Genomic DNA, 22,180 nt, shown 5'->3' with positions numbered 1-22,180 from the left:
GCAGGGGGTGAACGCCTTCGCCCAGGCACTATAGTGATTTGAGCCACAATTAGCTGGGCTCCACCTGAATCAGGCTGGCAGCGAGCCGCGTGCTACTGGCTCTCAGCTGCAACCTCGCAAGGGCGTTTGGAGCTCTCCAAGAGTACCATAATCATCCGAGACGACACAACGGCCTCTACACACCAACGATTCGACGAATACCTCCCGCACATTCCATCCTGACGTATCCATACATTAATAGAATCCCAGTCTCATCAGTCATCTCTCCAGATAGACCATGAACGTCGACACAATCGCCGACTTCCTGGCCGAGCAGCAGGACGCAACTCCGGAAGAGCTTCAGTCTATCGTCATCCAGTTCGAGAACCTTTGGGAGCGGAAGTTATGGCACCAACTCACTGATGCACTGGTCCAATTCTTTGAGCACCCAGCGAGCGAACCTCAACGTCTACAGTTCTACAAGATTTTCATCCTCAAGTTTGCCGACAAGATCAACCAGCTCAAGCTCGTCGACTTGGGTCTTAAGGCTGCCGTAGCATGTCGAGGTACGGACTGAACGATTCACCATTCACTGGTCCCGCATCGCCTGAAAACTAGCTGACCTCTTGTACATAGACAGTGAAGAGCGCCTGACATTCCTGCAAGACCTCGCTAAGAAGGTTGACAACGAGAACTCGCAAGACGCCTTTGTCTACGCCACTGTCGCCGTCGCCTCGATAAATATCGAATGCCAAGACCTGGATGGAGCGCGCAAAGATCTCGACAACGCCGAGAAGATTCTCGAAGGGTTTGACAGCGTCGAGACCAAGGTCCACGCCGCCTTCTACCAAACCAATGCCGGCTACTTCCAAGTCAAGCAGGAATTCGCTTCTTATTACCGCAATGCGCTCCTATACCTAGCTTGCATAGACATCCGGGTCTTGACCCTCGACGAACAAAAGGCACGAGCCTACGAACTAGGCATGGCGGCACTGGTTAGCGACAGCATCTACAACTTCGGCGAGCTGCTGCAACATCCAATTCTAGCCGCATTGACTGGCGAGGTGGCCTGGTTGCGCGAGCTACTTCTGGCTTTCAACCGCGGCGACCTGGGCGCCTACGACGTCCTGTCAGGCCACATTGCGTCAAACGCCCTACTTAAGGAGCACAGCACCGAAATTCGGCAGAAGACCTATCTGGCCGCGCTGACCGAGGCCGTTTTCCGCCGGCCACCGCACCAGCGCGCCATGAGCTTCGGTCAAATCAGTGCTGACACTAAGGTGAAGACGGACGAGATCGAGCACCTGGTCATGAAGGCACTCAGCTTGGGATTGGTCCGCGGTACCATTGATGAGGTGGGTGAGCTCGTGAATTTCACGTGGGTGCAGCCGCGTGTTCTGGACATGACCCAGATTGCAAGCATGGGAGCACGGCTGGGAGAGTGGGGCGAGAACGTGAATAAGTTGGGCAACTGGATTGAGGCCACAGGGCAGGATATTTGGGCGCCGTAAGCGATGGTTGTGGTGTACGTAGGTGTGTGTATGTGGCTAAGGATATGACTTGCCTTGCCTCGAGTAATAATTCGAGGATCAAGGATAGCCGGACTCAGGCTAGATCTGGAAGCGCAAAACGGATCTGATCTGGCTGGGCTTGCTGGGTCTGTATGATAGATACCATAGACGTACGTCCTGCAGCAATGGGATGAACAAAATTAAGACCAGAACGTCGAGTCAAGCTAACGAGATCCCGAAGGTGCAAAGAAAGGGGCACTATAGTGTGGTCCAAATGGAGTGGAGAGTTTGCTTAATATTATCGATCCCCTCGTCGTTGACTTACTTACGACTATGATTATGACTGCTACAGCACAAAGTTTGTCGTGGTCACTAGGACGACGTTATGTCATTGCGGGAGAAACGGGACTCGGCCCAGCTATTGAAGATCATAGCAACTTAACTCCCCTCCTTGTTCTTCTTAAAGACTATATTAATTGATCTTGGATTCATACAGATTGCCAATCTGATCCAGGGGACTGCGTCAAACTGGACTGGACTATGACTCAGTAGAGCGGAAGTAGAAGAAACAATGCATGATGCAAACCGACCGAGATAGACTCTTTAAACACTCCTGAGTAAGGTAGCTTGAGTTTCCTACTTCATCCTCATCAGATCAGATACTGAAACCAGGGTATTAGTTTATAAGCATGCGTCAATTAAGTTGCATTTCTTGGGACGCAAAACAGAACGGTTGTGATTTGATACTTGTCACGCTTTTGTATTGGTATTCAGCATACACGGCGTATCTGAGCAAGACTGGCTGTGAATATTTGAAGTAGGGCACCTTAGATAGTGCACTGCAACAAGTGGTATCTAAACCTATCTTATAAATCAACCTTTTCTCTTTCCGCTCAAATGCAAATATACTGTTTTGCAATGTCACCTGAACTCAACCTTACGCCGATTTCGCCTTCCCAGACACCCCCGTCCTACCCAGCAAAACCACCATCCCAACGACCCAAGCCGGCCACCACACACACCACACGACCAACGGTGTATACATTCCCCAAACCCCCCACCCAAACGCAGCCTCCTCGAGCACTGCCCTCAATCCAACTTCACCGGCCACCGCCCCCGCTACCACGACAATGGGTGGACTAAACAAAGACAACAAAGCCGCACAACCGTATTTCAGTATCGGATGGCGCAAGGGGCGGACAAAGGTAAGCGGAGAAGCGAGCAGGCCGACAAGTAGGGCAAGGGAGAAGTTGAGTGTGGCGAGGGAGGAGAGGAACATGCCTAGGAGCAGGAGGGAGAAGGAGGAGAAGAGCTGGTAGTGTTGCGGGGTGGGGGGTGAGGATAAGGAGGAGAGGAAGGAGGCGAGGCCGTGGGGCAGGAGGAGGGTGAGAGCGGCGAAGAGGGAGAAGAGGGGGGTGAGGAGCTTTTGAATCTTTGTCAGTTTTCTTCGTTGTATGGTATAGGAGAGAGGGCAGCAATATAACTTACACCGGATGGCGCGTAGTTGAACACGAACAGCGGGAGGAAGCCTAGGAACTGGCACGCTGTCACGAGGCCGAGCGGTAGGAAGAGATCGCGCTCTACTGTTGATACCGCCGGGTCTGGATGTTCCTTGCCTTCTGCGTCCTTCTCCGTCGGGCTGTTCTCAGTCTTGGGCTCAGTCTTGGGCTCAGTCTCCGTCGCATACCCGCTCTTCACCCACAGACTAATAGCCATAATCGTAAAATTGGCCGCGATTAACATAGCGCTAGGCAGATAGGTGCCGATGCTGACAAAGCGTTCCTTGTGCATGAGCAAGTAAAAGAAGAAACTCTGATGCAGGTGTTCCAACAGATTATTCAGACTCCGGAAGGTGCCCTCGATCAACCTCCCCAGCCCCATCTCATCGTGCCACCCTTGCCCGATGGGTTGAATCGTAATCGCATCGACATGGTACGGGATGAAAGAGCTATGCGGCCCAGCAGCATGGCCCAGCCCCTGGTTCATCATACCCCTGAGCATTGTCTTGAGCCGGTCATTGTACTTGTCCGAATGACGCCACATCTCCTGGATAGTGGCCCCCATGCCCATCTGTCCGCTCGCGATGTTGACAACGGAGTTAATTAGGTCAAGGTTGGGCAGCTGGCCATTGACGCCATCATAGACAATATGGACATCACCAAAACGGCCCTCGAAGGGATAGTCGATAGCGACAGCGCCCTGCAGCGCGCCCGATTTCAGCGGCAAGGAGCTCACGGTGGCTGCGTCGTGGGCGTCGTGGTAGGCGTCGACCCAGGCCTGGGTACCGGCGCGGCTGTCGGGAGGGACGACGAGGATTATATCCTTGGACCAAAGGGACCAGCGCTTGAAGTAGCGGGTCAAGGCCAAGGCAAGGGCGAGCGCACTGCGGTTGAATTCCCCCTTGACGTTCTTCCAGGCGGCGACCAGCACAATGGCCTCGGTGGCATCGCCGCGGGGCGCCTGCAGTATGGCGTAGATGTTCTCGCCCGAGAGCGTGTTGCCAGACGAGTGGTACGTGTAGTTCTGGCGGCCGACTTTCAGGCCCATGCCCCCGAACATGTCCTCGAGCTTGTCGTTAATCTCGGTGTTGGAGCGGTTGGCCAGGGCCGTGACTTCGTGTCGGTATGCCCGGAATACGTTCTGGTCACTGCCGCCAAAGTACGTGTGCACCTGGCCCGGGAGCAGTGCGTTCTCCGAGATGTAGGTTCGGCGCGAGTAGCCATCGGCGGGCAGCATCAAGAGCCAGCCCAGGCCGATAAGGATGCAGAGGAGCGAGATGTACGGCGGGAGCTTGAGGAGTCGCGCATCGCGCCTGGCGAAGAGCACCGAAGCTGCAAGACACAAATTAGCTAGAGTAACGGCTGCTTTCCTGCCTTGCACAACTTACAGAGGAGAGGCGCCATGTTTACGCAGCACGCACTTTGACAATGGCTACCTCGACAACTTCGAACTCGGCATCGAGAACGATGATTGTGGCCATTGGCGCTGTGGCCCGCTAAGCGTTCAGGGGTCCGACAGGAGAGCTAGGGGAGCTCTAGCTAATTAACCGTTAGTTGCATATTCACATATGGGAAACTTCACATTAAATCTCACTCGATTCAGGTCTATGTTATGCGCTCAACTCAGGGCACGCTATCATAAGTGCGATTTCAGCTAGTAATAATCTTAGGTCCAACTTCATAACACCCGCATGACATGTAGATTTTATCAAGTTCATGAAATCCAACATGTTTGCCTAGGTTGAACAATTGAACGTAAAATAAACTTGAATTATATACGTTCTAACGCTTCATGCAAAGCTTCGCTATATTGACTTCGCTCAATCAAAGAAGCAAGTTGAGCTGAAGTCGAGCCAGCCATAATCATAGCCCTACCTCAACCCTTTCCGTGAAAAACCACGATGTATGCCCATAAACGCCAACCAGTGGTAATGAGACCTACCGAAGACCAAAAACTCCAGTTAGAGTGCCTGCCACCGGTCCAAAGCGTCCAGACATGTTTTATATGATATACACAACGAAGTTCGAAGACAATCAATACATCAACAAGGAGATGCCGCGAGACCGACGGTTTCCTCTCTAGGGTCCCAATCTCTGCGTACTGCCCACCAGGCCCGGAAGACTTGCGCTAGCGCTACTCGTGGGCAGAACCCCGAACCTTCCGTACGTCTTCTGATCTACGCTGACGTAGTGAGGCAGCCGACCCAGTAGGTTGAGCTTCGCTTCAACCCAACGGAGGGCTTTCTCGGGAGGGGAAAGGAACTTGAGATAGCCCAGTCCGACTGTATTGTACCTATTAGCTGCCTGGCCATTCGTGCCTGTTGGACGGAGAGTTGGTCGCTTACATATATACCCAACCGCGACGCCACACAAATGGCCGAGGAAGCTGGTGCTAGGGACCAAGGCCGCGACGACAAGAGTCAGAACCAGAGGTGTAGTCCACGTTGGCACATGATGCGTTCCAATAACCAGGTGCGGGTTGCTCTTGTAGGTTCGGATCGCCTCCATGCCCAGTAGCAGGAACACCCACATGCTGCAGTTCCATGTCAATATTTCCTCGTGGTGATGATCAGACAAGCGAGGTGACGTACCTAGCCCCCATGACCGCCGTGTTCCCTCTCAGCACTGCCCTCTCTACGAATATGTACAAGAGCGCCGGTATCGTACTCAGCGCTGTGCGCCGTTAGCCCCCTACTTCGAACCCTCTCCTCTCTTGCAATCCCAGGGAAACTCACGTCCAATAAACATGGCCAGGCTCGTCAATGTGCCGTATTCGCTCTCAAACCTCTCCATAAGGGGTGTCAACGCCAGCACGTTCATAAGTGCATGTATGAAGTTGATATGTATGAGCGGGAACGTGTTCATCCGGTATGCTGTCATGAGCCATTCTATTAGCCTTCCTATGTCTGATTCTCCCTGTCTTTCTTCCAGGACCGCGCTTCCCAAAGTCCGCGGGTAGGCGCAAAACGAACTCACCACTAAACAAGCTGACCTGATCCGGTATCAAGGCACCCCATTGCCGCACATCCCACACCGACTGTATACTGGCGAGCCATAGCAGCGTGATCACGACGACGATTGCGCGCGTGAACAGCGGCAGCCGGAACACGTAAGAGCGCGCCCGCAGTGCGCTGAAGGAATGTACGTTGGGCATCATGTCTTTGGTTCGTTCTAATAAACCAGAGCCCTTTTGACGGCTCAATGGCTCGTTGCTTGACTTTGGGTTGATGAAATGCACGGTGGTTTGGGTCGTTCTTCGTTGAGCGAGATTCGGACGGAGCGGCCGAGAATGTCGGGTCTACTTTGGAAGTAAATAATGCGTAGTACGAATAGTAGCAACTTCCTTGCTCGAGTCAGCTTTCACCAACAGAAGCAATTATGTGCTACGGAAGAATCGCCATCGACCAAGGAAGCAAACTATCAGCACTACGTTGTGTAAATACTATTTGGGCGCCGGGCAAGAATGTCTTCGTGTCGTTTATTCTGAAGTTTCGATGCCAACCCCCTGTTGACTGAAGATGACACTTTTGCTGATCGCGTTCAGTTGGACTGGAGCTAGCCAAGCTTATTTGACCTCCCCGCCTGCATATGTAATTACTGCGGTTTTGCGGGGTCCAGAGCTCGAGCAAGTGCAACCGGAACCCGACTTCTCGAGCTTCGGTTTGTCGCTGAATGGCAATAAGGTAAGGCTAGGTAGGAATTGCCAGATAGCAGTACGGGCTTCGTGAGCTCCCAACGGGCAGGTGATAACTAACAGAGTCTCTCATTTGGTTGACCCTACTGGTATTTCTATGGAATAATATGATATGATCTGTTTGTTCCATCGGGAGTGCAAAACGACAGAGATACGGCGCAATTAAAACAAGAAAGCCATTAGCCAGAATAACTGTTGCCAGACTCTGGAAATCATACAGTACTATGACTGAACATGCCCAATTCGATTTACCTGTCGGTATATATCCACTTATCAAGCGTAAATGGCGGCTTGACCCACTGAGCTTTCGGAGTTATGAGGGTAATTACAGTAATAGAAGGCGAATGTTCTATTTGGCTGTCAACTAGAAGAAACGCAACAAGGAATACCTCGACGACAGCATAGTAGAATGTATAGAATGCGCCGTCCTCTACCACTTACATATGGTCTTAAAGCCTTAATTGCTACTTAGTCATATATAGTACGGATAGGGAAAATATTCCAAAGTTGTAGGTTAAAAGAAGTGGGTAGTGGATCAGCGCAAACCTGGAAGTGGCAGTATTACAATATAGGTGAAAATATAACCCTTAGTTTTCAACAAGCGGGGATAGCTCAGTTGGGAGAGCGTCAGACTGAAGTCCACTTCAGGAATCTGAAATCTGAAGGTCATGTGTTCAATCCACATTCACCGCATTATATTTCTTTTGCCTCATCCTTCCCCCATATCTTGATGAGGCGTAAGTCTTTTTGCGTCTCGATTAACTACTTCTTTTGATCTTTCTATTACCTCGAAGCTACACACCATTGATACTGATGTTATTATTCGTACATACATATCAACTTCATGTCGGCTGGTGTAGTTGGTCACTTCGCTGGTAGATAAGTCCCGATTTGAGCCTCACCCACTTGGGTCGGTGACGAGTCGCGGGTTCGAATCCCGCAGCTGACACACAAGGGGGTTTAGTCAACCCTTATGGCGCGCTGCCCACCTTGTTGACTTCGCCTACCTAGCGATAATAGGGAGATTGGTGCAGTTTAGGATTACGAGCATCCTAGCCAGTCGACCGTCAAGCACTACGTCGGCGGAATATAACTCGACAGCCGGTCCAGAATTCGAATCGTTAATCCGGCCCCTTATCGGACCTCGCCTATCCGATAACGCTCGTCGGCGAACCCGTCCCCTCACGATAGAAGGCGCGCAGCACGCCCTCTCGCCGCGATTCTTGCGAGCGTCTAGACCACGTTACGGTCTATCCACTTGAGCGTATGGTTGAGATGTATACGCTCGACGAGAACCCCAATTAGCAGATACTACGACTTGTCGCGACAAAAAAAATAGTCGAGCATCTTCTGCACATCAGCAGCATCCCACCCCTGAGGACGAATTTAAGTGCCACATTACCACACTTATCGGTAGTTCAGGCAGGGGTTGTAGCACAGACTTAGGGAGGGACAGGAGGTTTAGTAGTCGTTTGGCTACAAGTTTACCTGTATAACCGCCCGACGCGGCTTAAGGGCCCGCTATATCATCTATAGCCCCTTAAGGGAGTACTTGTAGAGGTACCGAGGGTTAACACCTACGGCGTATTTAATATTATTATTATTATTCGTAAGTTTTTTTTCCCATAAAAATTTCGACTTTTGGTCGTACGTTTTATAAGTTGTCTCGCCATGCACTTTCTCCAATTCCCTTTAGATAGTACAGGAGTAGTGTGCTGTTAAATATCATACAAGTGAGGAAGAATCTCAGGTGGTCACCCAGATAGCATAACAAGGGCAGATCGGTGAGTCAAGGCATACTGTTTGTTGAATGCTTCCTATCCTCACTTGGCTTCTTTAAATCCAGAAATTGCGCAGCCAGGAGTCTTCAAAACACAAATCTTCATTAAGCAAGAGATACTATTACAGCTTCGTACACATCACGCCTTGAAAAACGTCGCGCAGTTGGCGCAACACATACAAAATCTCTCACGACTTAAGTTGTCCCATAGATTTGGTTGCAGAGCAGTAATCATAGGCTACTCCATCACAGCAACAGCCGAACTATTTTACAATATTTCATTTTGTACATAACTAGAAAAGGTAAGAAACTTCATGCGCGGGTTATCAATGCCATCCAGAAAGCAGAACACCCGTACCGAAGCCCATGTATAAAACCGAAAGAAGTCTAGGAAACCTCCCCAACAATGCATGAAGGAATCTCCTATTACTCCCTTTGATACTCCACAAACCCATTGTAGCACTATCCACATCCATCCCTTATGACGACTTGGCGTGCGCCTTGGCCATGGTATTCAATGCGCTTCCGTTCTTGAACCACTCGATTTGCGGCTCATTGAATGTTTGATTCAACTTCACGTTAAAAGGTTCACTTCCATCGGCAGGGTGCACAACCATTGTAATGGGCTTGCCAACAGCCAGCTCAGTGCAGAGAATGTCGACCTAAAAGTACAGTTAGTCAAGTTTCTTCATTAGAAACCAGCTGCTCAGAAGTGCTCACCTTGTCATCACCTGTGATCTTGTCGTAGTCGGCAGGGTCGGCGAACGTGAGAGGCAGCATACCCTGCTTCTTCAAGTTGGTCTCATGGATACGAGCGAAGGATCGGGTGATGATGGCAATGCCGCCCAAGTGACGGGGCTCGAGGGCAGCGTGTTCTCGGGAAGAACCCTCGCCGTAGTTCCAATCGCCAATAACAACCCACTTGATGCCCTTGGACTTGTAGTCACGAGCGGTAGCCGGCACAGCGTCCCACTCCCCATTGGTAAAGTTCCTGACCTTGTTTACTTCGCCGTTGGTGTCGTTGACGGCACCGATCAGCATATTGTTCGAGATGTTGTCCAGGTGACCACGATACTTTAGCCAAGGCCCAGCCATTGAGATGTGATCAGTCGTGGTCTTGCCCTGGGTCTTGATGAGAATGGGCATGTCCATGGCATCTTTGCCATCCCAAGCCTTGAAGGGAGAGAGGGTCTGCAAACGGTCTGAGGTGGGGGAAACCTGGACCTGAACGGTGGTGCGATCTGCGGGGGGAGCTTGGTAGGTGTCCTGGCCGGGGTCGTATCCTCGAGAGGGAAGACCATCACCACTAGGCGGCTGGAGCATGAATTCGTTGCCATCCTTGTCCTTCAGCTTGTCGGTCAAGGGGTTGAAGTGCAGGGAGCCGGCAATACTGAGGGCAACGACCAAATCAGGTGAAGTAACAAAAGAGTGGGTAGCAGGGTTGCCGTCATTGCGTCCAACGAAATTACGGTTGTAGGACGAAATGATTGAGTTGGCCTCGCCCTTCTTCATATCCCTACGATCCCACTGACCAATGCAAGGACCGCAAGCGTTAGCGAGAACCATACCACCAAACTCCTCCAAGGTCTGCATCTGACCATCACGGGCAATGGTGGCACGAATTTGCTCAGAACCAGGCGTCACGGTGAAGGCGGCCTTGGACTTGATTCCGTGGTTAAGGGCGTCACGAGCGATGGAGGCAGCACGGGACATGTCCTCGTACGACGAGTTTGTGCACGATCCGATCAAGCCAACCTTAAGCTCTTCCGGCCAGTTGTTGGCCTTGACAGCTTCGCTGAACTTGGAGATCGGGGTGGCCAAATCGGGGGTGAAGGGGCCGTTGATGTGAGGCTCAAGTTCGGACAGGTTGATCTCGATGAGCTGGTCGTACTCGGCGCCCTCGTCCTCACGAAGCTCCTTGGCGTAAACTCGGGAGAAGTCACCGATATCCTTGCGCTTGGTGGCTACGAGGTAGTCGTACATTCGGTCGTTGAAGGGGAAGACAGAGGTGGTGGCACCAATCTCAGCCTGTTTGTACTTGATTAGCTTAACACTCGCCGCGCATAAATCTGGAAAACGTACTCCCATGTTACAGATGGTCCCCATGCCAGTGGCTGAGATACCATTCACACCAGGGCCGTGATACTCAACGATGGCACCAGTTCCACCCTTGACAGTGAGAATACCGGCAACTTTGAGAATGATGTCTGTTGCACCAAGTCAGCTCCATTTGCGATGTTTACTGGCACCGCCAGGGAATTTCGAACCACGTACCCTTAGGTGAAGTCCAGCCAGACATTTCACCAGTGAGCTTGACACCAATCACCTTGGGTGCCTTCAGTTCCCATGGAAGGTTGGCCATAACGTCGACAGCATCAGCACCACCGACACCGATGGCACACATGCCCAAACCGCCGGCGTTGGGAGTGTGCGAGTCAGTTCCGATCAGCAAGCCACCGGGAAAAGCGTAGTTCTCGAGGAGGATCTGGTGGATGATTCCAGAGCCAGGCTTCCAGAAACCAATGTTATATTTGGCGCAGGCAGAAGACAAAAAGTCGTATACTTCCTTATTGATGCTAACAGCCCGCTCAAGATCCTTAACACCACCGATTTGTGCCTCAATCAAGTGATCGCAGTGAACAGTCGCAGGGTTGGCCACGGAAGGCATACCGGCAGACATGAACTGCAGGATGGCCATCTGAGCAGTGGCATCCTGGCAAGCAACACGATCCGGTCGCAGTCTGAGATAAGACTTGCCACGCTCAATCTCCTGGCCATGGGGGTCGTCGAGATGAGAGTAGACGATCTTCTCAGCATAGGTGAGTGGGCGATTGAGTCGGCTTCGGACGATGGCCAGGTTCTCGGACATCTTCTTGTAGTTGATGAAGTTGCCTTCTTCCAGATTGTTTTGTTTGACCTGGCAGATGAGGGAAATATTAGCATCCATCCCTGAGCTCTTGTGAGCCACGTTGCCATTGCTAATTCCAGCTCACCTTTCTATCCAAGGGCAAATCGGTCACGGTCGCCATGGTGCGTCGAAGGGGCATGTTAGCCATCACCCGCGAGCGAGTGAGGACCTGCCTCTGGACCTGTCGCGTTGCCAGCATGGTGACGATGTTGGTCCCGAAGACTGTGAGGGGTCAACCGGCCGCAACGTCAAATCAATGTAATTGAGTTGGCTATATGGCAGCTGCCTTGGGGAGTGGAGAGTTTGAGAGAAGACGAACTGTCTCTGAAGAAGAGGCAGGAAGAAGAAGATGGTTCCCCGAAGAGAAAATGTTGAGATCAAGCAGGAGAAAAGAACAGAAGTTTCGATTTGCCGCATGCGAACAGAAAAGAATACGGCTGTGGCAGGCAGGTCGGAAAACGGCGCTAGCGATGGGAAGCTGCCATCCCAGCACTTGATTAGGTCCTTTTCGGCACCGCGACTCGGGCCAGCGGCGAATCACAGCCATTGTATTTCAGACATCCCCAGGCCCAAAGTCGTCATCCTGCGTGAGATCAACGCAGGACAATCGACTCGTTTACTCTACAGTAAGCATTTCATCATTTTTACGATGCGACTTTCCAATAGCTATTCCAGAGCATCCCATCTCCCATCTGAATATTGCCCGATTTCTACCTTTGACGGTGCATTGGATGAATAAACCAGCTATAGTACCATAATAGGTTAGACTGGTTGTCAACTTGGCTAAGCTCCGAACATTTCGGCTCGGATAAGGAATTTGTATGCAGGTCAAATTGAAGCTAAAGTTGTGACATATCGTGAGACTGACTGGACACAGTGTTCGTGTTCGCGAACGACTCCCTGTGTATGCCAGCCCTATCCTTGCAGGTTGTTTGATAGACTCTCTTAGGGAAGTCAACTAAAGACACTGGAGGCAATTGTGTTACATGGTCTTTTTAGCAACAGTATACTACTCAGCAACCAATTACATGTTGCAGGTGATGCATACTGCTGTTGCACGTGCTTGCTCCCTCTGAACCGTTTTCACACTATCGAACTGGTCAAGCGGAAAATTGTATAAACAGGGCACGCAAGTGACGCAAGTGGAATAACAAAGCTGTCTCTTATCTACTACATTGGAATACCGTGCTATTCCCACATTATACCCCCCTTGGTGCGCGCCCTTTGTTCTGTCCTCCGCTTATTGGTCTAGATTGATACAAGTGTCTTGTGTTTCGGCCTGCGAATACCTCGGTATATAATGTACATGCACATGCAAGGGTCTAGAAAGCTCCACCGTAGTCCAAGTCTCCAGCTCACAAAGTATTCTGTGTCTAGCAACATTGCGGTGGATACGCACAACTAGAAATTTTACTTTAATCATGGTGATAGAATTTTGATTCATACATAATGAGCAACTGGCCTTACCGAGTAGAATATACTGCAGGAGAGAAAAACTCCCGATGTCAAGGCTTCCATTTCACCACGATGTGTTGCCCCGTAAGTTACGCAGTAGCTGCTAAAGTTTAGTACCCGCCTCCACGTGAACCCTGCCCAAATGGATGAGCGGGAAATTCTTGCTGACCTGGAGATCAGGTTGTGGATCTCGTAACATCCAATCATAGCCATTCAATCACACCAACACCGGCTAGGAAGTGCCTTTGCTGGTAAGAATGTAGTCAGCCTCCGCGTCACTGACGAAGCGAGCGGTCCGAGGCCCCGTTGAAGCTGTGGCATTTGCTGGATGGGGGATCCTGCCTACCGATGCTTTCCAAGTTGTTGTATGCAATCATGTACAATAGTATAACCTACAATATGGTCTCTATGCTATCGACTTGACCGACGCTCGATAGAATATACGTTTTGCAACTGTGGACTTCTTGAGTTAGAAATCGGTTCTTGACTTACAGCTGCCACAGCTCCAAATGCAGCTGCCGGTATCGATAAGCTTTGCCCCGCCAAATGCCCACCTAAATTTTCAGATTGTCCACCGCTCGAGCACTCCGATACGATGCAAAAGCAGGATTGGGATATCTAACGAACGGTCACTGAAACCCAAGTCCTAGGTTCAACTCGAGTGACACACGTTCGTTTTCCCGTTCCATAGATCCATTATCCTGATAATCTTCATCTCGAGACACAATGGGAGTCCCCAAGCGCACCAAGACCAAGACCCGCAACAAGATTCGCGACCTCGACCAGGTCAAGGCCGATCTGCTTTCGCCGAAACACCTTGCCCAGCATAAGAAGTCGAAAGCTACTGAAGATCTGCCCGGACTGGGAAAATGGTACTGCACAGAATGCGCCAAGTGGTTTGACACCGAGACAAGCTTGGTCTTGCATCGAAGATGCAAACCTCACAAGAGAAGGCGAGTGAAGATAATAAATGGCCCGAACCCAGCTTTATTGAGTATGCGGACTAATAGATCTTCTGATGCAGAGTGAAGCAGCTGAAGGAGCAGCCATACACGCAGAAGGAAGCCGAAGCAGCCATTGGCCTGCGAACTGACAACGAAGGTCCGTCCGTCACTGGCAACAACATTCTTGTCGATAACGAAGTTATCATGACAACTTGAGATCCATTATATCGTCACTGGGTCCCATAATCGTACCAGTTATATGTGACATACTGCAAGCACTCACTCAAAACATCCCATGAGCTTTGTATGGCATGCCTGCCGGTGGAGGTTAAACAAGCTGCTCGTCAGGGCGCTTTGGCTCCAAGATCACACCGTCGCCTAATAGATAGCTCCGACAACAATGTCGTGGTGTTCATCTGATGCCACGAGCTCTTGGTCTTGCCAGAGTACTGCCTCGGCTTCTGCCTGTGCCCGGTCTACCTCGTTGTGTACCACCTCTTGAGGGACCAGCGATACGAGACGGCCGCGGCTCGGGGTTTTCAAACTTCTTGGGAGTGGCCTTAGATGATGCTGGAGGGTTTTCTACGAACGATACATCTGTAGTCCTGAGGCAAGGAGAGTTAGTTGAGACAGGAGACTTCAGGAAGTAGGGCTTACATGAAAGTCGTCTCGTTATCCGGTTCGCCGCGTTCCGCACTGCGTGATCTGACTGAATCAAGGAGCACGTATCAGCAACTGGTAATCACACTGCCCAGAAAGTTGGATCGACTCTTCCAACTAACCTATGGGCTCCGCTTGGTATTCTTGGTTCTTCGCTCTACGATGTGACTCTGCGATTGGACCCTAGATTCGCGTTAGTTAAGCGCCCAACCTTCAATTATACAAGTTGTACCCTACCTCGGGGAAGTCCACACAAAAAGCGTTCATGTTGAGACCATACAGAAAACTAGCGAAGCTCTCGCTGAAGCGCGCCAAACTCTCATGCATCAACTGGAAGTGCATCATGTTCGCTTCAAGGTCGGCCACAGCATCAGATAGCTCGGCAAAAGCAGGTTCGAAAGTGTCGAGCGGAAACGGCTCGCCGCCATAAACGGAACGCTGAGCGCTTTCGCGGAAAGACGACCTCGACGACGGTCTCAAGGGTGTTGTTGGTGTTTTGGGGCGCGATCGCGAACGCGATGCAGGCCGCTTCACGCTCTCCTGTCTATCTTGCGCCGACATTGTGAGATCAAATTATGCCGATGCCACAATCTGTAGCTCAAGCCCTAGGGCTTATGACACTTGGAGACACTTGGGTGATATTGATGTCGCGTGGTTGACAAGGCGGTTCCGAAGAACTCGACGCTTTGGCTTCAATGTACGACCCGAATTTGGTCTGATGGGTTGCTCAATTCGGACACCCCGCCTTGGGACGAGGGGTATGGCGCAAGGGCAGCTACACTTCAGCTTGATTAGCCCACGCTTTTCATGACGATATCGCTGGGCTGCACTTTGCTTCGCCCGCCTCGGCAGATATTTCATTAAACACAGCCGGTCTTTCTGAAGTAATCAAGGGCGGTTGCTCGACCCTGTTCAGCATACGCGTCACATGCTTTTCAGAACGTCCCAAGACCTTGCGACTTTACTTTTTGATTCTTGTATAGAAATAGACGCTCTTTGCGACATTGTCAGCACGCTAAAAATTGTCACCGGGCTGAATGAAGTACAACAAGAAGTCGTCTACTTTTAACTTGGACACGAACAGATGAGCGGACTCGATCAACTCGCACCAAAGCCATTCGACTCTCGAACCAGCCCGACCTGGGAAATTCGGAACGTACACTCGTCGCGCTCGTCTTAGGCCATCATCTGTCATTACAAAGCGCCAGATACTCCTAGGATCGGTTGCGCCTCGACGTGTACAACGTCTCTCCGACGAACCCATGAAAGCGAGATTCTGTCTCAACCTACGGGCTACATCTCTGAGACTATTCTCTCCAGAAAATATTTATAATTGTCAGACCGCTATTCGTAGACAATTTTTTGCCGCATCTTCGATCCCCTCTTTTGCTTCGCGTCGCATAACTCCTAGCGACTTATCATCTCAGCCGCTCCAACCCGCCAGGCACATAATCCGGAGCCGCGCATCATCACCCCTGCAGCGCGTGCATACATATAACCAGTTGGCGCAGTCATCGTACCCAAGGGAAAGCCAACAGAGACGCAAGTCCATCGAAAGTCAGATCAGCCCCGCGTTTTATTTCCTGCCTCTTTTTGCCGCAGGCGCATACCTCATATACGCTACCATACTCCCTGCAACATCCGATACATCCGAAAGCAAGGACAACGTCAGTGAGACCGTCTCCGACGACTTCGACTTCGAGATGATGGACTTACCAGGAAGATTGGGGAATTTGACCCCAGAGCAGGAAGAGAAGATGTTTCAGCTCTGGAAGCTCTTACTACAAGTGAGCGGGGTGATGGACGACGAGAGCACGGCCGAGGCCAGCGATGCGCCTGTACCCCTCGAGGCTCGCGGAACGAGTTCGACGACGGAATCTGGCAAACCCAAGAAAAAGCGCCTTGGAATTTTTAAGAAAAAGGACAAGAAAGATAAGAAGGACAACCCTCAGCCTGCCGCGAGTGAGAAAACCGCCGCACTGGATGGCGTTAAAGATGACGATCCGGACGACAAGTATGGACAGAACAAGCAATTCCGCGATACGCTAGCAAACCGCTCTCCCGAGAGTATCAGAGAGTCAATATGGACTATGGTGAAAATGGATCACCCAGACCAATTGGTGTTGCGGTTCTTGCGGGCCAGAAAGTGGGATGTGCAAAAGGCGCTCGTCATGCTTATTTCAACCATGAAGTGGAGGCAAGATGTCAAGGTCGATGAGGATATCATGGCCAGAGGCGAGGAGTGGGCGCTACTGGAAGAGCGCAATGCCACCGATGAAAACAGCAAGAAGTTTGCGCGGGATTTCCTGGCACAGATGCGTCTGGGCAAAAGTTTCTGCCGTGGTGTTGACAAGGCGGGCAGACCTATCAGCGTAATCAGGGTGCGCTTACACAAGCAAGGTGAACAGTCCAATGAGAGTCTCGAGAGGTACACGATATATCTCATCGAGACTGCTCGTATGATGCTCGTCCAACCAGTCGACACGGCCTGTGTCATATTCGACATGACGGGGTTTTCCATGGCCAACATGGATTACACGCCCTTGAAGTTCATGATTCAATGCTTCGAGGCAAACTATCCTGAAAGCCTGGGCGTGGTACTGGTCCATAAGGCACCGTGGATTTTCCAAGGTAAGTAAATATTCTCCAACACTGCCGATTGACTCGCGTATACTAACCAATTAGGTATCTGGAAGGTCATCCGCGGGTGGCTCGATCCCGTAGTAGCAAGCAAAGTCAACTTCACAAACAACTTCAAAGAAATGGCCGAATTCGTCCCCGCGGCCAAGGTGTCTAAGGACTTGGAGGGCGAGGACGAATGGACTTACGAGTACGTCGAGCCCATCATCGGCGAGAACGAAAAAATGAAGGACACCACAACAAGGGACAAACTTCTCGAGGCACGCGACGCTCTCTACGAGGAGTACGAGCAAAAGACATTAGAGTGGATTCAAGAGAAGGACACGGCGAAGCGTGCAGCGATCAAGTCCGAGCGCAACTCCATCGCGCAGAAACTGCGCGAGGGCTACTGGGTGCTCGACCCCTACGTCCGGGCGAGGTCGTACTATGACCGCGTTGGCGTCTTGAAACCGGGTGGAGCGGTCAACCACTACGCTTCGGAGAAGCCGTCCGTGAACGGTACTGCCGCAGCAGCATCATCTACTCCGGCGGTTGCGGAGCCGAATGCTACAACTACCACAACTGCTGATGATGTTGACTAGAAGCTCAACATCAGAGGATTTCGGGAGATATGGAGAAGAGGCACCTGTTAGATGACTAAAACGGCGCAAGCAGACCCTGGGACTGGGGGCTGTTGGGTTACGAGACCCATGCTTGGTAGTATTTGAGTGAATGACAGTAAAGAAATCCCGGCACAGGTCACACATGTGCCAGGTGAGGCCACGCCTAAATAGAACTACGCTCGTATGCCAGTTTCCTAGAATTTAGGAGCTGCTTTAGATTCAATGTTTCTTTCGTTCTTTTGCGACGTTGAGTTTAGAGTCGAACCACGTATCTACGTATTCGGTTCGGTATCGCTATACCACTTATACAGTAGATATATGGTAACTCTGCGGGACTCACAGCTGGGCCGGCATCTTCACCTTGATCTCTTCGAAAAGCTTCTTCAATCCTTCCATATCAGAATTCTGCTGGGGCCATCCCACACCTAGACCCTCCTTCTCATTGGGCTTAGGGATCTAGACATGTATTAGTGACGGCTCATCCACGTTCATGAGCTGTAAGGGTTATATCCCCTTCTAAACTTACCATATGGAAGTGAACCTGAAATAGCACGTCAATAACATTATTCATAATGCATGGAGACATAGAGTAGGTTGACTCCCTACGGCTGGTAGGGCAGAGAGGGTTTCAGTAGCAAAGCACGACTTACATGATCAACTACCTGATGCGCAATCCGGCCATTGTTCTGCAGAACATTATAGTCCTCGGCCCCCGTGGCATTGACCAGCTTCTTGACGACAGGCAGGATCTCGCCCAGGTGGTCATCAGGGATATCCCCCAGCTTCGCGCCGTGGAACTTGGGAATCACGAGCTGGCGACGGATGATTAGCAGCTTTGAGCTGTAACTACGAGGTGTGGAAGGAACTGGAGCTCACGGCATGACCTCTGCTCAAGGGCTGGATATCCAGGAACGCGAGGGTCTTGTCGCTTTCAAAGAGCTTGAAGCAGGGAATCTCGCCTGTTGATGATGAATTATGTGAGTTTGATGGACTTTGACTCATAAGGAGGAAGGATCCCGGCTTGTTGCTAGGTACGGAGGACCTTGAGGTCCAACCTTCCTTGAGACTGCGGGGCGGGACTTACCCTTGATGATCTTGCAGAAGATGCAGGTGGCGGTGCTGGCCATTTTCGCTAGATTTCAGAAGCGAAGAACGTATTGGGTTGTCTTGATTATATGTGAGGTCTTCAGAGTTGAAATTATGCTGTTTATCTCTTTTGAACCAGGTCCTGTCGCTTGAAGTTCGGCATGAGTTGATTGAGGGCTTCAGAAATTGGTACGTCAGACAGGGGCATCGGATGCTCGGAGCACCTAACCGCATTGACCACCTTTTTGCATGCACCCCCATTTTGCAGGGAATTTCTACGCCTCAACAACACGACATCTCTCAATTTACCTCGCAATTGCTCCCTATCTACGTACAAAATGGCTAATCCAGTGGAGAATAGTCTGGACTATTTTGAGCAGCGAATCGAACGCGCTAAAGAGCTTGTTCGTCAGGGCTCTTCCCAGACCGTAGCAGCTCATCGGTACGTTATCAAGGGGACTACACTGTCCTACCGTATTCGTCACGGTAATTCGCATCGCGACGCCGCCTCCAGGCAACAAAAGTTGACTCCAGAGCAAGAGGAGGTTATCGTGAACTAGATCCTACACGAAGAAGTGTGTGGACGGGCTCCTAGCAAGCGTTATGTGGCCGACTTCGCTGCCGAAATCCTCCTTGCTCAAGGGGATAACAATACACTCGGCCAACACTGGGTGGATCACTTCGTTAGCCGCCATCCACAGATACGTACCAAAATTGGGCGCGTCGCAGATGCTAGCCGAGTTAGAGCGTCCGATTCGAACAAGATCCGAGACTTCTACACCCTCCTCGAACGCTTACGTACGAAGTATCGTATCAAACCCGACAACGAGTATAATATGGATGAGACAGGTGTCCAAGAGGGGGGATCTGGGCATGGTACGGTTATTGGGACGTCTAATTCACGCCGGGTACGCGTATCAAAGTCGGACGCTTCGTCGTGGTGCTCCTGGTTAGAGTACATTTCGCATACCCAACGGGGTACACCTGTCTGCGTATTTTCCGGCGAGAGAGTCCAAGCACAGTGGTTCCCAGACCAAAATATCGCTGAGTGGGAATACACCGCGACGAGTAAGGGCTGGAGTAATAAAGTTATCGCAAATAGGTGGTTAGATCAGGTTTTTCTCCCCGAGACGAAGCCTAAACGCTATAACTTTACAGGGTGGAATATTTTATAACAACATGGGATAACTCGATACTACAGTGTGATGACAAAACGTGAATGCTCGATGCGCTGTTTATCATGTTTTGTTTTCGTTACTGACCTCGAACTTTCCCTCTCCAATGGCATCTCATCTCGCAATTACAGAGACCTGCCTGGACATATATTGCGCCAGAATTGTAAGAGAGCAGACTTTATTTTGCACTTCAAGAGCTTGATTAGAGAGCTCCCACTTTAGCGTACCATATCTCAAGCACCGGCAATTACCTTCCGATGGATGTTGGCTGCCCTACAGTCGCCCTCGATGGTGGACCCTTGACCAGGATCTCCAGAATTCGGCTTCTTATTGGTTCATAACTGTCTTGGCTCCTAGATCATTCTGGTACGGTATATGTACCCCATTTGGAGCTGGAATGTTCGGGATTGGGATCCGTTAACAAACTCATCTCTTGCCTTTTACCAGAAATGACTGTGGCGTGACCCAAACAAATCCCTTCCCATAATCTTTGGACCATATTGTCTGCCGCTTGCAGAACTTATAGCTTTTGCTTCTTGGATTTACAACGATGCAAAATCGATTATATGGGCACGTTTTCATTTTGCAATTTTTAGAAATTGCATGCTTGCTACATAAATTCTCGAATATGCGCTAATGGTTTATTTATTTCCATATATTTTTGCATGTTTTGTGAGGTTGGATGCAGGAGTTTTCAGTTCGTTGCTGAAGGGTGACATGGTAGTTGGAACCCTGCCCCCGGGGGTGTTGGTCGACCCTTTCGTCATGGTGTACCCCACCACGCCTCGTAGCTATGAGGGAACCTAACAAGGCACCAGGACTAACACTTGCGACACCAACCTACCCAAAACCTCTCCAGCATTTGGAAATAATTTGACTTCAATTACTTTATTGCCTGCTACACGTCTTTGACCCGAAATTTTGTCTCGAGATACCCCAAACTTTTCCGCAGAATGACCTCGTACAAAAGCACCCCTCTATTTGGCGGGGCTCTCATCTGCGATCTTCCAGCCAACTTCGCAGACGTCAGGTAAACTACCTAACTTTATTTGCCTACCCATCCATCCCATTCTTTCTCCAGTCGCAGAAATGCTGACTTTTTTTATTCGCGGTCTTCAGCACCTTGCGCCAAGTACCCGATAACCAAGAAGTTTGGATCGACAAGGATGGCTTCACAAGCATCATCTTCGACATTACCGAGCGCGTCGGCGGCAAGGGCAGCAGCCCCGAGCTCGATGGTCGCGCCATGACGACACACCTGGAGGAGATGGTGGGAGACGATGCCGACCGCGTCAAGGTCTGGAACACGACGCCGACGCAGTTCTCACGCTTAGAGTACGTTGCGCCTCGCTATGTCGATGTGCTGGACTATATGTTGGCTAATACGATCCCATGGAAACAGTGAGGAAATACCCGCATACACACTCATCGCAACGCAAGCGCCGAAACCGAGTGCGGAAAAAGAGCGGACGGTGCCCGACTTCACGGCCATCATCATGACGCTGGTGCGGCTCGAGCGCGAAAGCACTGATATGCTCATCACCATCAACGTACCGCATATCAAGGGCGAGTACAACGAGGAGGAAGTCGATTTGGAGTTGGGAAGACAGGGTAAATTGATTGGGGACGCGGTAGATTATGCGGCCAAGATCTGGGAGACCTTTAAGGTCAAAGATTGGGGCCTGTTCGTGGAGGTGTAGAAGGGCGGAAGAGCATGAGACATTACGGTCCTTCGCGCTACCCCCAGGAACCGCGGTGGGAAGTCAATGCATGGCCTTGCCGGTGCTATTCTAGGTGAATGGTCTGGGTTACAGGGGTTGACAGCATCATTTCGTGCTTTCACGGTTATGCTCGTTTCTCGCGCAAAGAGAGGAAGCTGGTTCGTGAGACATATTTACGTGGCGTTCTTTTTGGATTGAATATGACGAGTATGAATGAATGAATGAATCTCAGGCTTTCGCTACGTTGCCACTGGCCCGATTACACAGTACCTCGGTTGTAGTTTCCGGATAGTCTACTTCTGTCCGTCCGATTCGTAACACAGCAGGAGATCACACCCAGAGGCATCTAGCAGCATGGCTATCGCACCAGAGCCAGACAGTCAGTAAGGAATATGTGTAAGGAGGCCGATGCAAATGCGGGCTTGGTGGCCGGTCAAGAAGGCTGACAAGTACGAAAGTCCGAGGTATTCCAGGCGAACATCCGCTCCTGATTACATGCTAGCCGAAGGTGTCCGCTCTTAGTGTG

General features: G+C 50.8%; 8 protein-coding genes and 2 non-coding genes across 10 annotated transcripts; 6 read left to right on the top strand and 4 right to left on the bottom strand.

Moving 5' to 3' along the window:
* The first annotated feature begins 120 nt into the window (after nt 1-120).
* BCR38DRAFT_374323 (uncharacterized protein) lies at nt 121-1,794 on the top strand. Its single transcript, XM_040857321.1, has 2 exons — nt 121-545; nt 616-1,794. The coding sequence occupies exons 1-2, from the start codon at nt 278-280 to the stop codon at nt 1,488-1,490; spliced, it is 1,143 nt and encodes a 380-aa protein (XP_040712947.1). The 5' UTR covers nt 121-277; the 3' UTR covers nt 1,491-1,794.
* Nucleotides 1,795-2,239: 445 nt separating this feature from the next.
* BCR38DRAFT_467752 (Gaa1-like protein) lies at nt 2,240-6,512 on the bottom strand. The gene is made up of 7 exons (XM_040862757.1): nt 5,966-6,512; nt 5,725-5,862; nt 5,581-5,662; nt 5,335-5,522; nt 5,092-5,271; nt 2,979-4,321; nt 2,240-2,913 (listed from the first exon to the last, which is right to left on the bottom strand). The coding sequence occupies exons 1-7, from the start codon at nt 6,144-6,146 to the stop codon at nt 2,428-2,430; spliced, it is 2,598 nt and encodes an 865-aa protein (XP_040712946.1). The 5' UTR covers nt 6,147-6,512; the 3' UTR covers nt 2,240-2,427.
* A 772-nt stretch (nt 6,513-7,284) lies between these two features.
* On the top strand, nt 7,285-7,376 carry BCR38DRAFT_t265. The gene has a single exon. It is a non-coding gene; the product is annotated as a tRNA-Phe (tRNA).
* A 153-nt stretch (nt 7,377-7,529) lies between these two features.
* BCR38DRAFT_t266 lies at nt 7,530-7,632 on the top strand. The gene has a single exon. It is a non-coding gene; the product is annotated as a tRNA-Thr (tRNA).
* Nucleotides 7,633-8,942: 1,310 nt separating this feature from the next.
* On the bottom strand, nt 8,943-11,570 carry BCR38DRAFT_349108 (aconitase family-domain-containing protein; the record flags this gene model as incomplete). The annotated part of the gene is made up of 5 exons (XM_040856463.1): nt 8,943-9,125; nt 9,184-10,491; nt 10,546-10,670; nt 10,738-11,380; nt 11,457-11,570. The coding sequence occupies 5 exons, from the start codon at nt 11,568-11,570 to the stop codon at nt 8,943-8,945; spliced, it is 2,373 nt and encodes a 790-aa protein (XP_040712945.1).
* Nucleotides 11,571-13,552: 1,982 nt separating this feature from the next.
* On the top strand, nt 13,553-13,986 carry BCR38DRAFT_459723 (zinc finger-containing protein; the record flags this gene model as incomplete). Its single annotated transcript, XM_040862326.1, has 2 exons — nt 13,553-13,779; nt 13,851-13,986. The coding sequence occupies 2 exons, from the start codon at nt 13,553-13,555 to the stop codon at nt 13,984-13,986; spliced, it is 363 nt and encodes a 120-aa protein (XP_040712944.1).
* A 32-nt stretch (nt 13,987-14,018) lies between these two features.
* Nucleotides 14,019-15,192, bottom strand: BCR38DRAFT_45300 (DASH complex subunit Dam1-domain-containing protein). The gene is made up of 4 exons (XM_040861560.1): nt 14,668-15,192; nt 14,553-14,613; nt 14,428-14,479; nt 14,019-14,375 (listed from the first exon to the last, which is right to left on the bottom strand). Exons 1-4 carry the CDS (start codon nt 14,989-14,991, stop codon nt 14,183-14,185), a joined length of 630 nt encoding a protein of 209 aa, XP_040712943.1. The 5' UTR covers nt 14,992-15,192; the 3' UTR covers nt 14,019-14,182.
* Nucleotides 15,193-16,136: 944 nt separating this feature from the next.
* On the top strand, nt 16,137-17,651 carry BCR38DRAFT_348628 (CRAL/TRIO domain-containing protein; the record flags this gene model as incomplete). The annotated part of the gene is made up of 2 exons (XM_040856442.1): nt 16,137-17,061; nt 17,116-17,651. The coding sequence occupies 2 exons, from the start codon at nt 16,137-16,139 to the stop codon at nt 17,649-17,651; spliced, it is 1,461 nt and encodes a 486-aa protein (XP_040712942.1).
* A 178-nt stretch (nt 17,652-17,829) lies between these two features.
* Nucleotides 17,830-18,939, bottom strand: BCR38DRAFT_45275 (HIT domain-containing protein). Its single transcript, XM_040861544.1, has 5 exons — nt 18,757-18,939; nt 18,549-18,631; nt 18,323-18,484; nt 18,199-18,213; nt 17,830-18,128 (listed from the first exon to the last, which is right to left on the bottom strand). The coding sequence occupies exons 1-5, from the start codon at nt 18,797-18,799 to the stop codon at nt 18,009-18,011; spliced, it is 423 nt and encodes a 140-aa protein (XP_040712941.1). The 5' UTR covers nt 18,800-18,939; the 3' UTR covers nt 17,830-18,008.
* A 1,812-nt stretch (nt 18,940-20,751) lies between these two features.
* On the top strand, nt 20,752-21,889 carry BCR38DRAFT_442293 (uncharacterized protein). The gene is made up of 3 exons (XM_040860802.1): nt 20,752-20,963; nt 21,053-21,268; nt 21,336-21,889. Exons 1-3 carry the CDS (start codon nt 20,887-20,889, stop codon nt 21,631-21,633), a joined length of 591 nt encoding a protein of 196 aa, XP_040712940.1. The 5' UTR covers nt 20,752-20,886; the 3' UTR covers nt 21,634-21,889.
* Nucleotides 21,890-22,180: the final 291 nt, after the last annotated feature.

Source organism: Pseudomassariella vexata, assembly GCF_002105095.1.
Source record: "Pseudomassariella vexata strain CBS 129021 chromosome Unknown BCR38scaffold_11, whole genome shotgun sequence".
NCBI lineage: Eukaryota > Fungi > Ascomycota > Sordariomycetes > Amphisphaeriales > Pseudomassariaceae > Pseudomassariella > Pseudomassariella vexata.
The sequence above is the reverse complement of the archived record's forward strand: the minus strand, read 5'-3'. Positions and strand labels throughout refer to the sequence as shown.

Excerpts from the sequence above, each read along its gene's own strand:
- BCR38DRAFT_45275 (XM_040861544.1), bottom strand. The coding sequence starts at position 18,799 with ATGGCCAGCACCGCCACCTGCATCTTCTGCAAGATCATCAAGG. Across the intron at positions 18,632-18,756 it reads CTTCTGCAAGATCATCAAGG|GCGAGATTCCCTGCTTCAAG; the intron begins GTAAGTCCCGCC and ends CATCATCAACAG. Across the intron at positions 18,485-18,548 it reads CCTTGAGCAGAGGTCATGCC|CTCGTGATTCCCAAGTTCCA; the intron begins GTGAGCTCCAGT and ends ATCCGTCGCCAG.
- BCR38DRAFT_45300 (XM_040861560.1), bottom strand. The coding sequence starts at position 14,991 with ATGTCGGCGCAAGATAGACAGGAGAGCGTGAAGCGGCCTGCATCGCGT. Across the intron at positions 14,614-14,667 it reads TTTGTGTGGACTTCCCCGAG|GGTCCAATCGCAGAGTCACA; the intron begins GTAGGGTACAAC and ends ACGCGAATCTAG. Across the intron at positions 14,480-14,552 it reads ATACCAAGCGGAGCCCATAG|TCAGATCACGCAGTGCGGAA; the intron begins GTTAGTTGGAAG and ends TCCTTGATTCAG.
- BCR38DRAFT_442293 (XM_040860802.1), top strand. The coding sequence starts at position 20,887 with ATGACCTCGTACAAAAGCACCCCTCTATTTGGCGGGGCTCTCATCTGC. Across the intron at positions 20,964-21,052 it reads GCCAACTTCGCAGACGTCAG|CACCTTGCGCCAAGTACCCG; the intron begins GTAAACTACCTA and ends CGCGGTCTTCAG. Across the intron at positions 21,269-21,335 it reads ACGCAGTTCTCACGCTTAGA|TGAGGAAATACCCGCATACA; the intron begins GTACGTTGCGCC and ends CCATGGAAACAG.
- BCR38DRAFT_467752 (XM_040862757.1), bottom strand. The coding sequence starts at position 6,146 with ATGATGCCCAACGTACATTCCTTCAGCGCACTGCGGGCGCGCTCTTAC. Across the intron at positions 4,322-5,091 it reads TCTTCCGGGCCTGGTGGGCA|CTTCGGTGCTCTTCGCCAGG; the intron begins GTACGCAGAGAT and ends TGTGTCTTGCAG. Across the intron at positions 2,914-2,978 it reads TCAACTACGCGCCATCCGGT|CTCCTCACCCCCCTCTTCTC; the intron begins GTAAGTTATATT and ends AAGATTCAAAAG.
- BCR38DRAFT_374323 (XM_040857321.1), top strand. The coding sequence starts at position 278 with ATGAACGTCGACACAATCGCCGACTTCCTGGCCGAGCAGCAGGACGCA. Across the intron at positions 546-615 it reads GGCTGCCGTAGCATGTCGAG|ACAGTGAAGAGCGCCTGACA; the intron begins GTACGGACTGAA and ends TCTTGTACATAG.